Here is a 14,976-nt window from a genome sequence, read left to right as displayed (position 1 = left end):
TACAAGCTTAAGGTAATAAACAATTCCCTGACTTTTCCACGTTTTCCCTGACTTAGAAAAAAAATCCAGGTCACTTGTAGTTCATTTTTACATACTAATTGGTGTTTATGCATTAAATTTTTTCTCGACTGGACTCCATAATATTTTTTATACCCTAACAACCTGTTATAAAGGTTTCAAAACCACAAATAGTTTTCTCTTTCAAGAACGCAGGGCATTCACAAAATTTCCAGTTGCAAACATCAAATTCCCTGACGTTTATGAATATTTTTAAAATTCCCTGACTATTCCCTGTTTCTTATGAAGAATAAAAAATTCCCTGACTTTTCCCGGTATTCCCGATTTTCCCGGCCGCTACGAACCCTGTGGTAGCATATATTATTTTACTTCATTTATTGTCAAGAGTCTAGGTTTTTAATTTTCTGCATTAAAGACGCCACACCCTGTATAACTGATATAAACTTATACCAGTGTATCAAATATTTCTTAAATATTTGTATATTAACTCAATTGTAATGAGATGTTGTATCAGTTTTTTTGTGAAGATTAATGCTTTATTTAAAAAAATAGTGAAAAACATATCACTGAAAGTATTGTCCATCGGTAGCTACTACTTTTTCCCAATCTTTCTAGCAGAATTTTAATTTCTCGTCGGAAAAACGATACAATCATATAAGAAGTACATATTATCTTCAGTAGTTCTTTTATGTGTTACTGTTTAACCTGTACCCTGCAATAAAATAAGATACTGTGTCTCAAAATGATGGAACAAAAAAAAATCGCTGAAGCAAATCAATTAGTAAATAGAAATTGTCACTTTTCTATTTTTTTTTTGAGCCATGTTTGACAGATCTACAACATTACCGACATTTTTTTTTAATAGGATGCTCTATAACCCACTTTTTTGTCGTAGTTGTCAAAAAAATATAAAAAATTGAAAAATTGTCTTTTATGTTGTACTGGCGACTATTTCAAACAATTGTCTCTTCTATACTTTAAAAAGCGTACATACTATTTATTAATGTTTTTCTACTTACTTTAAAGCTTTTTTTCTTAAAAAAACATATCGATAAACACATAAAATTCACTAGAGTAACTTAGGTATAACATGAATCGTTTTAGTTCCAATTCATTCGTTGTTAAATTATTTCGAAAATGACCGTCAAAATGTGATGTTCGCCGTTACTGAAAATCCTCAGTGATCCGTTAGATCTATCTTACAATCAGCCAACTTCAACTTGTCGAAGTCCTCAGTTCACAGAACTCTAATGTATCAAAAGTGATATCCGTACAAAGTTAACGTCTTACAAAAACTATGGGCAGAAGACACAGACAGCAGATTACAGTTTTGCGAGGAAATTAGAAAATTTGAAAGACAACCCAACTTAAAAAATCACATAATTTTCACTGACGAAGCAACTTTTTGCTTAAACGGAACCATGAACAGGCAAAATACTAGGTTTTGGAGTCCAGAAAATCCGCAATGCAAGAAGAAAATATACAACGGCCGGAAAAAGTGAATGCTTGGGCTGGAATAGTAGGAAATCGCATACTGGGACCTTATTTCTTTGAGGAAATTTTACAGATGACATTTGTTTGGATTTTTGCGTTTTCAGCTGATTCCATCCTTGGAATTAATTTTTCCTAATCCTAATGAGCACGACATGTTTGCTGGTGATGTCTGGTTCCAACAAGATGGTGCCCCTCCATATTTTCGCCTCGATGTAAGAAATTACCTTAATGAAGTTTTCCCAAATCGATGTATAGGCAGATGAAGGCCGCTTGAATGGCCACCACGCTCCCCTGACTTAACCCCTTTTGTGGGGTAATCTAAAAAGCAAAGTGTATGTGAACAGTCTAGATACACTATCGAAGGATTAAAAAGTCGTATCAAAGAAGTTCGAAACATAACACCAAATGTTATTCAAAATGTAATTGATAACTTTCAACACAGAATTGGGCACTGTGCAATGGTTAATGGGGGCCACATTCAACATTTGCTGTAATAAAATAAAAAGTACCTACCTAGTACTAAATTATTGTTTTCATGTAATTCCTCCATTTTTTGACAACTATGACAAAAAAGTAAGTATAACCTTATATCTCTGATTTCGTCTTTAGAAGAGCTGTATACTAAAAAATATAGAGAATCCTATTAAAAAAAATGTCTGTCAAACATAGCTCAAAAAAGTAGAAAACATTGCAGCAAAGTGACAATTTCTATAAATTGTTTCAGCGATTTTTTAAATTTCAACTGGAAAAAAATATGAATTTTGTTCCATCATTTTTGGACACAGTGTATATCTCAGCTCGCTAAGTAAATCTCCCACTTTTTGAGGTTTGCATTTGCCCTCGATTACTATTAACAATAAAGGGGAGTAAGAATTTACAAGTAGAGATGTTTTAAAATCTTATGAGCTTTGACCTTCATATGCGCAGGAACATAATTCCGACCGTCGCCGTCGTCTAAATTATTCTACGTCCTAAAAACATTACACCTATTATTCACAGTCTCTCTCGAGCTCTAGCGTAAACAAGCCTTTGATCCGATTACAAATATCATAATAAAATGCCCTATTCTTTATTATTTTAATTTAAACAATAAAAATATATATAACGAACGTTCGCCAGTTGACTTTATTGATGCCCGAGCGCCTTAGTTCATGTCTACTTGTAATGATGCACATGGTCTAGTTCTGAGTCAATGTTTTCACAACGTGCTTATTAGAAAAAATATGGGGATACGCCACGCCTTTCGGGCATTTCGCGGCTCATGAGATATTAAAAGACCTCTAACTACATTTTTACTTTCAAAAGTAACTAACAATTTTTAATGTATTGCTTAATTAAATAAATATTAAAATAGGAAAGTTTTCCATTAGACATTTATTCTTCTTGTATCCTCAACATATTCTTAATTTCTCTAACGTATATTAAAGCGGTTATATTTTTTATTGCACAGAGTTCCTACACAGGATTAACAGGACAAATAAACTTTGGATCCGATAGATATAGAAATACTTTCGAATTATTCATTTACAAGCTTAAGCCTGGTGGTATGATGCAAATTGGAACTTGGAGCACATCGAATGGGCTTAAATACACAGAACAACCAAGTTATGAAGAAACTGTTGTTGATGACTGGAGAAGCAAGCCATTGGTGGTGGCTACATCGCTGGTAACTATTAATATTAAATATGTTCTTAATCCGCAATTTAAAACCACTTTCTATTCATTTTCAAATGATATTTGACAAATAGCCTTTCCACTGTAGACAGAACCTTATGCTATGGAAAGACCGTCAGTAAGTGCCTTGCAAGGGAATGATAGATATCAAGGTTTTGCCATAGATTTAATAGAAGAAATATCAAAAATACTAAATTTTAAGTACATCATTGTAATAGGAAACCAGGGAACTGGTACACAAAGGTCTGGACGGTGGACAGGATTGATTGGAGACATTCTATCGGAGGTAGGTTAATTACATCATGAACAGCGGGGACTGTTTTGTGTTTTTGACAAAATAATTCCCTATAAAAAATGTAATTAATGGAGTTGATTTTATAAATTTAGTTTTGTCTTAACAGAAATATATCACACTGAGGAAATAGATCATTCTTCACGACGATATATTAAATACTGCATTAAAAGAAAACAAAGTTTCGAAACGCTTCGACCAAAAGTTCACTTTCTTTCACAGATGTGTGTCTTGCAAGTTTTTTTCAGTATTTTAACAACATTTATCAAACTCAACAGTTTCTCTTTTTTAGATAGACTATTTTCTCAAATTGCCAAACACTGTTCAATTGCAAAACTGGATATCTTAGATGGATGTTAATGTTCGAAGTCTAATTATTGTTAACGTTTGTCCTTTGATTTTATAATAGGTCTAAAAAAAGCCCTACATTATTCAATTCAATGACTTAGACATATTTTATTATTTTTAACTTGCTTGACTTTTTCTTTATTTAGTAAGATTCGAGCTCGAACATATATGAACAAAATTTTCTGAATTTTTAATTATCTGTTTTAGAGAGCAGATTTAATAGTAACAGATGCCACTGTCACATTCGAAAGATTACATGTTGTGGAATTTACACATCCAATCATGCATACTGGTAAGTTCTAGATACATATATACATATTATGATATACTCGTAGTACACTATATTCCCCATATGCCTTCCTTAATATTAGAGAAAAAATTAATTATTTTTCATTCGGTTCATGACATTCAAAATATACAGTGGCACTAAAAATAATATACGAAATATTCAACATGTTATAGAATGTTCTTTGTTTGCCTGAAACGTCTGATTTTATTAAAAATGTGTTCCCATTAATGAATAATCTGTGGTGAACAGCAAAAATTCAATGAATGAACCAACTGTTAAAGAAAAAAAAAAGAATTTCTTGTAAAATATATTGCCTATGCCTATGTATACTGTAATTATTGTTCCATGCGACAGATGGCGCAAAATATTTCACCTTAGGTATACATAATTATGTAAGTGGTCGAGTGTATCTGATAGTTTGAAAACAATTTGGAACTCCTGCAGAAACAAAGCTATTACTACATAGTGTTAAAAAGTGTAGACGCTGTAGAGAGAAAGGGTGGGTACTTACTCACTCTTTTTCTCTCTCTATAATCGTTAAGGAAGAGTGGAAAGATCCCGTATCCCGCCCTTCGAGGGGCGTTAGTCAATCACGTGCCTGGGCGAGAGGGAAAGATAGTTTCCAAACTATCTCTTTCTCTCTCTGTCACTCGTCTACACTGTCGCCTTAAACATTCTTCCTCCATTTTTTGGTTTAAGGGTCAGATAAAGTTTTCTTTGTAATGTAAGAAAAAATTATGAAAGTGATTCCATTAAAGTTACATCTTGCCTACGTCACATAAGAAATGCGCATTGCGGAGAGCCTCGAAGCCAAATAGATTCGATGTCTCCAGACATCATTACCGAATTGTAACAGGATTTTGAACTGACAGATAATTATAGTAAAATTATTAGTCCTGTAGCCAGGGGGGGGGTCCCAATTGCCTCCTTCATTTACATGGAGTTACCCAAATGTTTTTTGTATATTTTGAGCTGCAGAACACGAATTTTTTGGGTAGAAGTTTGCCCGGATATCAATAAGTTTTTTATTAACAAAAAACTTGCAAAATACTGAGAACTTAGTTTTTGGCAAAATAAAAAGCATTTTCTTTTTCTTTGACCCATTTTAAGAAGAAAATGTCTCTTGCAATTTTTTTGTTAAACGCATAATTTTCGAGATAAGCGCCGTTAAAAATTCGAAAAATGAAAATTTTGCGATTTTCAATTGTTAATAACTTTTGATTGAATATGTATTTTATAATTCTGCTGACGGCGTTTGAAAGCTCACGTTAAATACTACAAATTATGAGTACCCGCAGTGTGAATATTTGTTTTTTCCACTGTTATTTGAAGCTATAAACAAATAGCGATTGAGCGTTCAGAAGGGTGCGCTGCCATGTACAGGCGTTTAGTTCACGATCTTGACGCGTACTCTTCATTTGTAGATCAAAGAACCGATGAAAACTGAAAGAAACATTAACAATTTAATGAAAATTGCAATATTACAATAATTAAAATTAATTTTTTTTTGACAAATAAAGCAATGATCTGATTTAATTAAGCTATTCATCTTGTAACATCTTCAGTGCAATTTTGAAGCGCGACAAGTTTTAAAAATAAATGCATTAAAAAGGCGTGAAAAATTTGAAATATCAGATATAATGTTTGCATGGTTAATTCTAATTTGCTTTGTAAACATTATTATACGATTTATATGAAAAAAATTAAGTGAAATTATATTAGTTTTATTTATAAACGATAATAAAAAAGTTTATACTTACTTATATTATTATTATATATTATATTTATTAATAATTATTTTTTAAACTTGTATAATAATTTTCCGGGCAAACTTCTACCCAAAAAATTCGTGTTCTGCAGCTCAAAATACACAAAAAACATTTGGGTAACTCCATCTAAATGAAGGAGGTAATTGGGACCCCCTGGCTACAGGACTATATACAAAAACGGCAAAATTAACATAATATATTATGTCAGTCCGTATTTTAATCTTCGTTATCCGTTACACTGAAAGTAGCTAGAACATAGCGTAGTTACTTATTTTTCTAAAGATTTGATTAAAATAACACGTGTTTTTTTAGTAACTGCCAAAGCAAATCCACAAGTAGTTGTTTTTATATTCATACAACTTCAGCTTTTGATTCTTCAATAGTGTGGTATTTGCGATGAGGTTTCGTTGCGATTAAATCCAGTGTATTGTAGTTTTACACTTAACCACTGTTGGCAGTTTTTGACAGTACCTTTCTATTATCTATGGTACCTTCTCTACTGCAAGGAAAGACAACTGCAGAACTGCAGTAGTCTGTTTAATGAAATTTGCTACTTCAGGGATTCTGCCTCTATTACAGAGAAGTTATCTCATCTCTGCTTCTGCCGAATCAGTACGTCATCATCAATTATTTCAGTGAAAGAAGTCATTTTGCTATTTATTGACATTTTATAAATAGATGGAATTTTTCCAAAGGAACGACTTCATTGCCATTATTCACTAAGCCTTAGATATCTCAACGGAAGTCGTCCAAGTCTGTGACCTTAAGATCAACGGACCCAACGCTAAGATGTACAACTTCCTCCATTTTAAACTTGCAGGTATAACCATCCTATTTCAAAAACCGATGGCCACGCCACCAAAGTTATTTTACTTCGCTAGGCCTTTCTCTGCAGGGATTTGGGTAGCAATAGTCGTAGCATTTGTGACGGTATCAATAAGCTTGTTTATCGTTGGAAGAATATGTAACAGCGAATGGCAAAAACTGAACGTTACTTCGAATTACAGCATTAGTCAACTGACCTTCCCAAACACTGTTTGGTTTGTTGCGGGAAGTCTCCTTCGGCAAAACACTCGAGTAAAAATAAGGTACGATTAGAAGAAATTGATATATTTGCAACACAAAAAAATAAAAAAATGTTATGATTCTACTTATTTATTTTCTAATACGTCAGTATGTTATTCTCATATGGTTTTGTCATTGCTATTAATTGCTACTTTCCAGATCCATTCCAGGTAGAATTATAGCGGCAGCGTGGTGGTTTCTTTGTGCAGTAGTGATAGCAATGTACATAGCTTCACTAATACTTTACAGGGAGGAAAATTTTAATATGCTCTTCTCTGATGTAGAAAGTCTTGTTAAAAATGCACAAGAACATGGCATCAAGTATGGAGCTAAGAAGGACGGAGCTACAATGAATTTCTTTGGGGTAAATATCAATACATGTTTACTTTAAAAATTTGACGTGTGGAGCATATTCTATTCTCTAAATATGAAAATTGCCATATTTATACAGAGGCTACCTTTGATCAGAAATGCGCTTTACAAGTTTGTTCTCTCAAATTCCGTTGGAAAATTGAATATTCTCGTAAATTTCATACCTCGCCAATAGACAAGTTAGTGTGACCTCAAACAAGGAACCTGTTAGTAGCAGCGCATACATACTTGGAACCTGCGGTATACATTATTGTCAAATCTCATAATTTAATAATCTAAAAGAAAACTCAAAACAGTAATAAACACACAATGGTAAAAGAAATACACAAAAATTTCTCCGAATTAATGTGGCAATTTATTTTTTACCCGTTTACCATTCCATCATATCATACCAGGTGTCAAGTCAATTGGTAGTAGCGGCTTTTCAGCGGCGGCAATACGGCATTTCGACTGAATACCGGAGGCTAACCTCTACTGCTCTTCGTAAACGTTCGGAAACAGGATCGGAATCTGCTTAAATTTAAATTGTCCACGGTTTAGTTTAGTTGCTATTTTGTTTATTTTGGATTAATTTAGTATGTGTAATCGAGTGCTAAGTGTCTGAATAAAAAAAGAGTAGAAACATACCCTTATTTTGATTCACAAGTTAAATACATACACTGCTTAAAAAAATAGAGACACGATAGAAAAAAAACATTTCCTATCTTATTTATTTGTTATTACGTACGTGTTTTAAAGCTGTAGATATAATTATTTTAAAATATGAATTAGTTTTATTTACAATTTGTAACATATTTTACGTAGGTACCAATATATATTAATTAATATTTAGGTAAAGCGATCTGTTTTACTAAAATGTTTTCCATTCTCGCTCTCCAATAGTTAATTTAAAAAGGTAACAACTGGCAACGCTGATGTGCACTAATGTAAAAATTCAAGTTCAGTTTATAACTCGACTATTTATTTCATTAAAAAAATGAGATTCGTATTAAGGGGAACACGTACCTACTAATATCCCTAAAAAAACTGACCCAATTTAAAGTTATATCCTGTATATTACTATTGAATAAATTTAGATTTCGACTATTACAAATCAATTCGTAATAAATTTTTAGTCATCTACAGACCCTTTGTACCAGGAAATATACCAACATATGACTGAAAATGACGAAGAAATGGTGTCAACAATTGAGGATGGCGTACAAATGGCATTAAATGACAGATATGCATTTTTCGGTGAGGAAACTACAATCGATTATATAACACAAAGGAACTGTCTACTAACAAAATATGGCGGCCTTATTAACCAAAACTCGTTTGGTATCGCCATGAGGCCTGGTGAGTTACAAAAATATGTCAAATATAAGATTACCAATTCCATGTTGTTTCCAGGTTCCCCCTACTTGACTGCGTTTAATACGGCAATCTTAAGGATAATCAGTATGGGTAAACTGGAGGAACTGAAGAGAAAATGGTGGAGACATGGAAATTGTGATGTACAGGTAAGTTAAGAAGAAATATACCTAATTTGATATGTTTTTCTCAGACTTGAAGTACACATATGAACAATTTCAGTTTAGATCCTATTAGTTCTTTCTCATCACTGGGTGATACTAAAAAGGTTTATTTATTAAACTCTTTGGTAGAGAGGGAAGATGAAGGGTGTAACACCGACAGTGTCAATAATTTTCAGGACCGATTTTTTCTGGTCGAAACAAAATAAAAGTAATATTTTTCAAAAAAAGATTCCCAAAGCTCTGCAATCCTTCTGATATTCGGTATGAAACTCAGTTTTTGATCAATTATTCAAAAATTATTGAAGATGTAGAACTAAAAACTGATACAGTTACAGTCCTTATAATGGTTTCCGTGTGAAATTTTATAAAAAAAAACTAACCAAAGGTGCGGGAGTTAGAAGAGGTCTTAAGGGTCTTATCTTTTACAGATTTGGATAAATAATTTTTCAAATAAACTTTTGTGCTTCTTGCGATTCTTCATAGAATGTAACTTGTACAGTTAAGAGTCCAAAAATTTTTACTAAGTCGGACGCTTATCGACAGCAAAACATAGAAGTTCTCTATTTTACTCTAATTTACACCCGTTATATTTAAGGAAAGTGTGAATCTATTCATTTGACCATCGTATATTCAAATAAATGTGAATATGCACTAAAGTTACTCCCTATTAAAAGTGCGTCTGGTTCTTAAAGCACAACTTTCGTTAACTATTTTCTTTTAATAGTTAAAACACCTAAAACATTTTCTGGTTCCTACTCCATTTTTTCAGTTTTTCAATTTTTCAAATTTGTCATCTAGTCCTACTACCTACTAAGAAACTGTACCAAATATTAAATTAAATCTATACTGTCAGTGACTCCTTTGATAAAAAATAATGCTTCACGTCCGTTTCCTGGAGGAGCATGTTACCCTCTGTAGACATTTAACGAATAATAGAGAATTCATTTAACATATTGCTTTGTCTTCATTTAGAGCGAAGAACCTGAAGAAGTCAGCCCTCTCCATATATACAACATTTTAGGCCTTATATACACTGTTCTGTTTGGCGTAGCTCTGGCAGTAGTCAGTGCAGTAGTGGAACTTCTTATCCACGTTCACAAAAAAAGCAAGAAACTAAAAGTTGGCTTCTTTAAAATCCTCAAACTGGAGGTTAAACAATGTTTTCAGGGGAACACGAAACCAGTTATTGATCGCAATTTAATCACTAAGCCTGTTCCTGAAAACGAGGATAATGGGACAACATCTGAGGTTATAGAATTATCGTAGAGTTTGACAACTGCACGAGAATATTGAAAAATATGTGTTTAATACTGGTATTTGTTGTTAAAATAAAGTAAAAATTGTTATTGTAACTAACACGTTCCCTTCAATTATTCAACATTACAATGTCTCAATGACCATCCTACAATTCACTATGTTTTAAATTTATATTATTATGTACAAATTTAATGGGATGCTAACATGGTAATAAATATCATCAGTGGAGTGCTATTCTTTTCACAAATATTGGCAAACAATTACATAGATGAATGTATCTTTTGCGTTTATAATAGTAGGTAATAAAATATACAAATAGTATATTATGTTACTAGAAGTAGAAGGCGATCATTATGTGTTGAACTCAAAAGTTTGCTCGCCGAGGCGTTAGCCGTGGCTGAGCAAATTGGGCAAAACACATAATGAGCCTTCCACTCCGAGTGACATATACTATTTTTTCTTCAAGCGTGAATATAAAAAATTACTAATTTTGAAAATTTATAGCGGATTACGCGATGTTCAATCTCAGCACAAAGTAAAATCAGTAGGTAGATAATACTATTTATTTTATACATTATATTGATTAATTAAACATGACAGTTTTAACCACTTTATTCATGAATAAAAAAACAAATGTAACAATTATTTTTCTTTAATTTGAATTAAACGAATAAACATCTAAATTACCTACATGNTGTAGGTCACAAAAAGATAGTGCGACTTTTTACTGAGCGGAATTTATCAATCTTATCGGTGTTAAGAATGAAGACAACTGGAAATATATTTACTAGATTTATTCTATATTAACAAGGCCTACGGCAATTGAAACAATCAACAGTAAAACAGATGCTAATTACAATTTTTATAAACAACTAAAATCAGAAATGTAAAAATAATTTACAAACGGTGTGAATAAAATAAAATTGGTTAGAGCAATTATATATCTCGGGATTAAAAATGCTTATTCAATTTTCCGAAGCTGTAAATAAATATAAAATTAGAGGATAGTCAAAATATGTGTTCAGGACACAAAAATCGGTACGGTAGGCAAATGCAGTATTAGGCGTTTAGTTTATTTTTACAATAAAAAATCTAATACTTTAGGAAACGGTACGCCAACGATATTCGGTTTTAATTGCGGTCGGTGCTAGAAAGGAAAAGACTGTTAGCAAATCAGAGTAGTAAACAAATATGCCGATTCCCAATGGCTCTGAAACAAAGAAAAATAAATTACGGGCTACTCTAATTCTACAAATAAATATCGTCGGCGGTTTCTAGCAAATGCAACGGAAATTATGCGGAGTTAATACCAGCCAAGGAGAAGCGAAGCAAGCAATACACAAATGTCATAAATAAGCAAACGGTATTCAGGAACAGGAATAGTTTGATTGACAGGAGGCAAAGTCTATTCGAGTGCACGTTCGGACGCGCGGCCGGTGACATATTTCTCCTGGAAGCGGTGTTATGCACAGCCAACTCCCTGGGTCTATCCGTCAGTACGGCTGGCACTTAACGTCTTCCGCTGGCGATGTTATGCACAGTCAACCAGCGGTTTCAGTTAATGTGCCCTAGCTACGTTCCTCAAAACGAAGGCGATGTTAATTTTCACAGTCAACCTCCGCCTGATAACGCCGCCGCCGTACCGTTCAGCACTTAGTTCAAATAGAGTTCAAAACTCGGCAGGACATATGCCAATACAGGACAAGTAAAAATCGAGAAATACAATTTGCTTACTTATTCCGGGTCGCTGCTCCTGGTGGCTAACTCCTTCGGTTCGGATGGCGGTCTCTGGGTCGGTTTCAGATCCTCGGGGTGGTCCTCAGGTCTATAGCTGGAGCTCTTCGAGTTCAGGATCTGAACTGCCTGTTTTCGTCCAGGAACGGTTGTTTTATTGCCTCAATCCCCCCTTAACTGACCAGGAGTCTTGGTGGGATTATGCGCGCAGCACTCGTCAGAGTGGGGCGAACGGACGGTTCAGCTCGACTCGCGGACAATAATTGCTCTTGCCAATTAAGTTAATTAAATAAATAAATAGCGAGACTCTTACACAAAACATGACATCAATACTGATTCATTACAAATGTAACTTGTACAGTTAAGAGTCCAAAAATTATTACTAAGTCGGACGCTTATCGACAGCAAAACATAGAAGTTCTCTATTTTACTCTAATTTACACCCGTTATATTTAAGGAAAGTGTGAATCTATTCATTTGACCATCGTATATTCAAATAAATGTGAATATGCACTAAAGTTACTCCCTATTAAAAGTGCGTCTGGTTCTTAAAGCACAACTTTCGTTAACTATTTTCTTTTAATAGTTAAAACCCCTGAAACATTTTCTGGTTCTACTCCACTTTTTCAGTTTTTAATTTTTTCAAATTTGTCATCTACTCCTACTACCTACTAAGAAACTGTACCAAATATTAAATTAAATCTATACTGTCAGTGACTCCTTTGATCAAAAATAATGTTCCACGTCCGTTTCCTGGAGGAGCATGTTACCCTCTGTAGATATTTAACGAATAATAGAGAATTCATTTAACATATTGCTTTGTCTTCATTTAGAGCGAAGAACCTGAAGAAGTCAGCCCTCTCCATATATACAACATTTTAGGCCTTATATACACTGTTCTGTTTGGCGTAGCTCTGGCAGTAGTCAGTGCAATAGTGGAACTTCTTATCCACGTTCACAAAAAAAGCAAGAAACTAAAAGTTGGCTTCTTTAAAATCCTCAAACTGGAGGTTAAACAATGTTTTCAGGGGAACACGAAACCAGTTATTGATCGCAATTTAATCACTAAGCCTGTTCCTGAAAACGAGGATAATGGGACAACATCTGAGGTTATAGAATTATCGTAGAGTTTGACAACTGTACGAGGATATTGAAAAATATGTGTTTAATACTGGTATTTGTTGTTAAAATAAAGTAAAAATTGTTATTGTAACTAACACGTTCCCTTCAATTATTCAACATTACAATGTCTCAATGACCATCCTACAATTCACTATGTTTTAAATTTATATTATTATGTACAAATTTAATGGGATGCTAACATGGTACTAAATATCATCAGTGGAGTGCTATTCTTTTCACAAATATTGGCAAACAATTACATAGATGAATGTATCTTTTGCGTTTATAATAGTAGGTAATAAAATATACAAATAGTATATTATGTTACTAGAAGTAGAAGGCGATCATTATGTGTTGAGCCCAAAAGTTTGCTCGCCGAGGCGTTAGCCGAGGCTGAGCAAATTGGGCAAAACACATAATGAGCCTTCCACTCCGAGTGACATATACTATTTTTTCTTCAAGCGTGAATATAAAAAATTACTAATTTTGAAAATTTATAGCGGATTACGCGATGTTCAATCTCAGCACAAAATAAAATCAGTAGGTAGGTAATACTATTTATTTTATACATTTTATTGATTAATTAAACATGACAGTTTTAACCACTTTATTCATGAATAAAAAAACAAATGTAACAATTATTTTTCTTTAATTTGAATTAAACGAATAAACATCTAAATTACCTACATGTCTATCATCAAACTTTATTTATTAACATGAATATTAAATGTGCAATTTTGTATGGTACAGTTGTTGATATTTAAAGCGCTGCTGGCTGTCTTTTTTTCAAAGTTTACAGTTCTGTCGTTGAATACGTTACTTGTAATAAGGTTCTCAGTTTCAGTGTTAACAATTGTACCATTATTAACAGAAAAGTCTTCGATTAAATTATTTTCAGGATCAATATTTACAGTTTCGCTTGATGTACTTGGTTCATTATACTCTAATGGGTTTAATATTTTCATCGCTATCTGTTTCTTATTGTTTACAGAATCTTCAATGTATCCTTCAGCGACGCTGGTAGATTTCCGTCCACCATGTCGCTTTAGGGTTGTAATGTCTCCACCATTATCAACTAAGATAGTTGCCGAGGTTCATTTCTAAGGCAATGCCCCGTATATTCATGTGGATTTGGCAACCTTAAAAATGATGCAACATCTTTTGGCACTTTTGAAATTTTATGTATGCCCATTACAACACGATGACAATGGCCATTTTGATATTTAATAAAAAATCTATGAAAAGTTATGTCTTTTGGCCGAAGAGTAGCATATTTTCTGTATAAATTTAAATAAAACTCTCCAATTATGGTAAATGAACGATGTTTTTTAGTTTTTGTATTGGGAATATTTACTAATATTATATATCCCAAATCTTTTACATCATTAACTTTTACTTGAATGAGTTCATCGCATCTACAAGCTCCTGTGACTCCAAATATTAGTGCAACCTAAAAAATATAGAATTATTAATTTTGTAACAATAAAAAGAATTGGAAAATGCAAGGAAATTCTAAAACATGACGTAATTTTAAGACATCTATATTTATGAGTTTTTACAACATTCTTCCAATGAGCTATCTTTATTTCCGAAAATTGTTTATTATTCTCGTAATGGATACTATAAAATAACTTGAAGTTTACAAATTATAACAAAATTTTGTATTACAAATATAAAAAGGTTAAATATATATATCTACCTATAATTTAAAAAGTACATACCTTGGTTGCTAAATATTTATCATCAAGTGCTTTATTCAGGAATTCGTCAAATTCTTTTTTAGACAAAACTTTCGACTTTTTTGGTTTATAATTTTCACCTTGTCGTTTCAAAAATGTAATTAATTTTGAATATTTCTCAATATTTACATTGTGTTCTATGTTTAATTTAGATTTTACCATTGAATATTGCGCCCATAAAGTTGAACTTTTCAGTGTTCTGGATAATCCTGTAAAATATGCTATCATCACATTTTCTGAATAAATATGTGCATTATCTTCTTTTGCCCAATTTATGAATTTATCA

The 14,976-nt window shown here is 32.8% G+C and overlaps 1 protein-coding gene across 2 annotated transcripts in view; it reads left to right on the top strand.

Moving 5' to 3' along the window:
* LOC108905513 (glutamate receptor ionotropic, kainate 2) overlaps positions 1-10,127 on the top strand; it is an 18,363-nt gene extending 8,236 nt beyond the window's left edge. For both annotated transcript variants that reach the window (XM_018708395.2, XM_018708396.1), the window contains 8 exons: positions 2,963-3,178; positions 3,275-3,472; positions 4,034-4,118; positions 6,705-6,972; positions 7,109-7,313; positions 8,437-8,659; positions 8,714-8,823; positions 9,811-10,127. In XM_018708395.2, coding sequence (XP_018563911.1) covers positions 2,963-3,178; positions 3,275-3,472; positions 4,034-4,118; positions 6,705-6,972; positions 7,109-7,313; positions 8,437-8,659; positions 8,714-8,823; positions 9,811-10,104 — 1,599 coding nt within the window. In that variant the 3' untranslated portion in view covers positions 10,105-10,127. The remainder of the gene's footprint in view (positions 1-2,962; positions 3,179-3,274; positions 3,473-4,033; positions 4,119-6,704; positions 6,973-7,108; positions 7,314-8,436; positions 8,660-8,713; positions 8,824-9,810) is intronic.
* Positions 10,128-14,976: the final 4,849 nt, after the last annotated feature.

The sequence above is a fragment of the Anoplophora glabripennis genome, unplaced genomic scaffold (genome assembly GCF_000390285.2).
Source record: "Anoplophora glabripennis isolate ALB-LARVAE unplaced genomic scaffold, Agla_2.0 scaffold140, whole genome shotgun sequence".
NCBI lineage: Eukaryota > Metazoa > Arthropoda > Insecta > Coleoptera > Cerambycidae > Anoplophora > Anoplophora glabripennis.
This window is presented reverse-complemented; position numbering and strand designations above follow the sequence as displayed.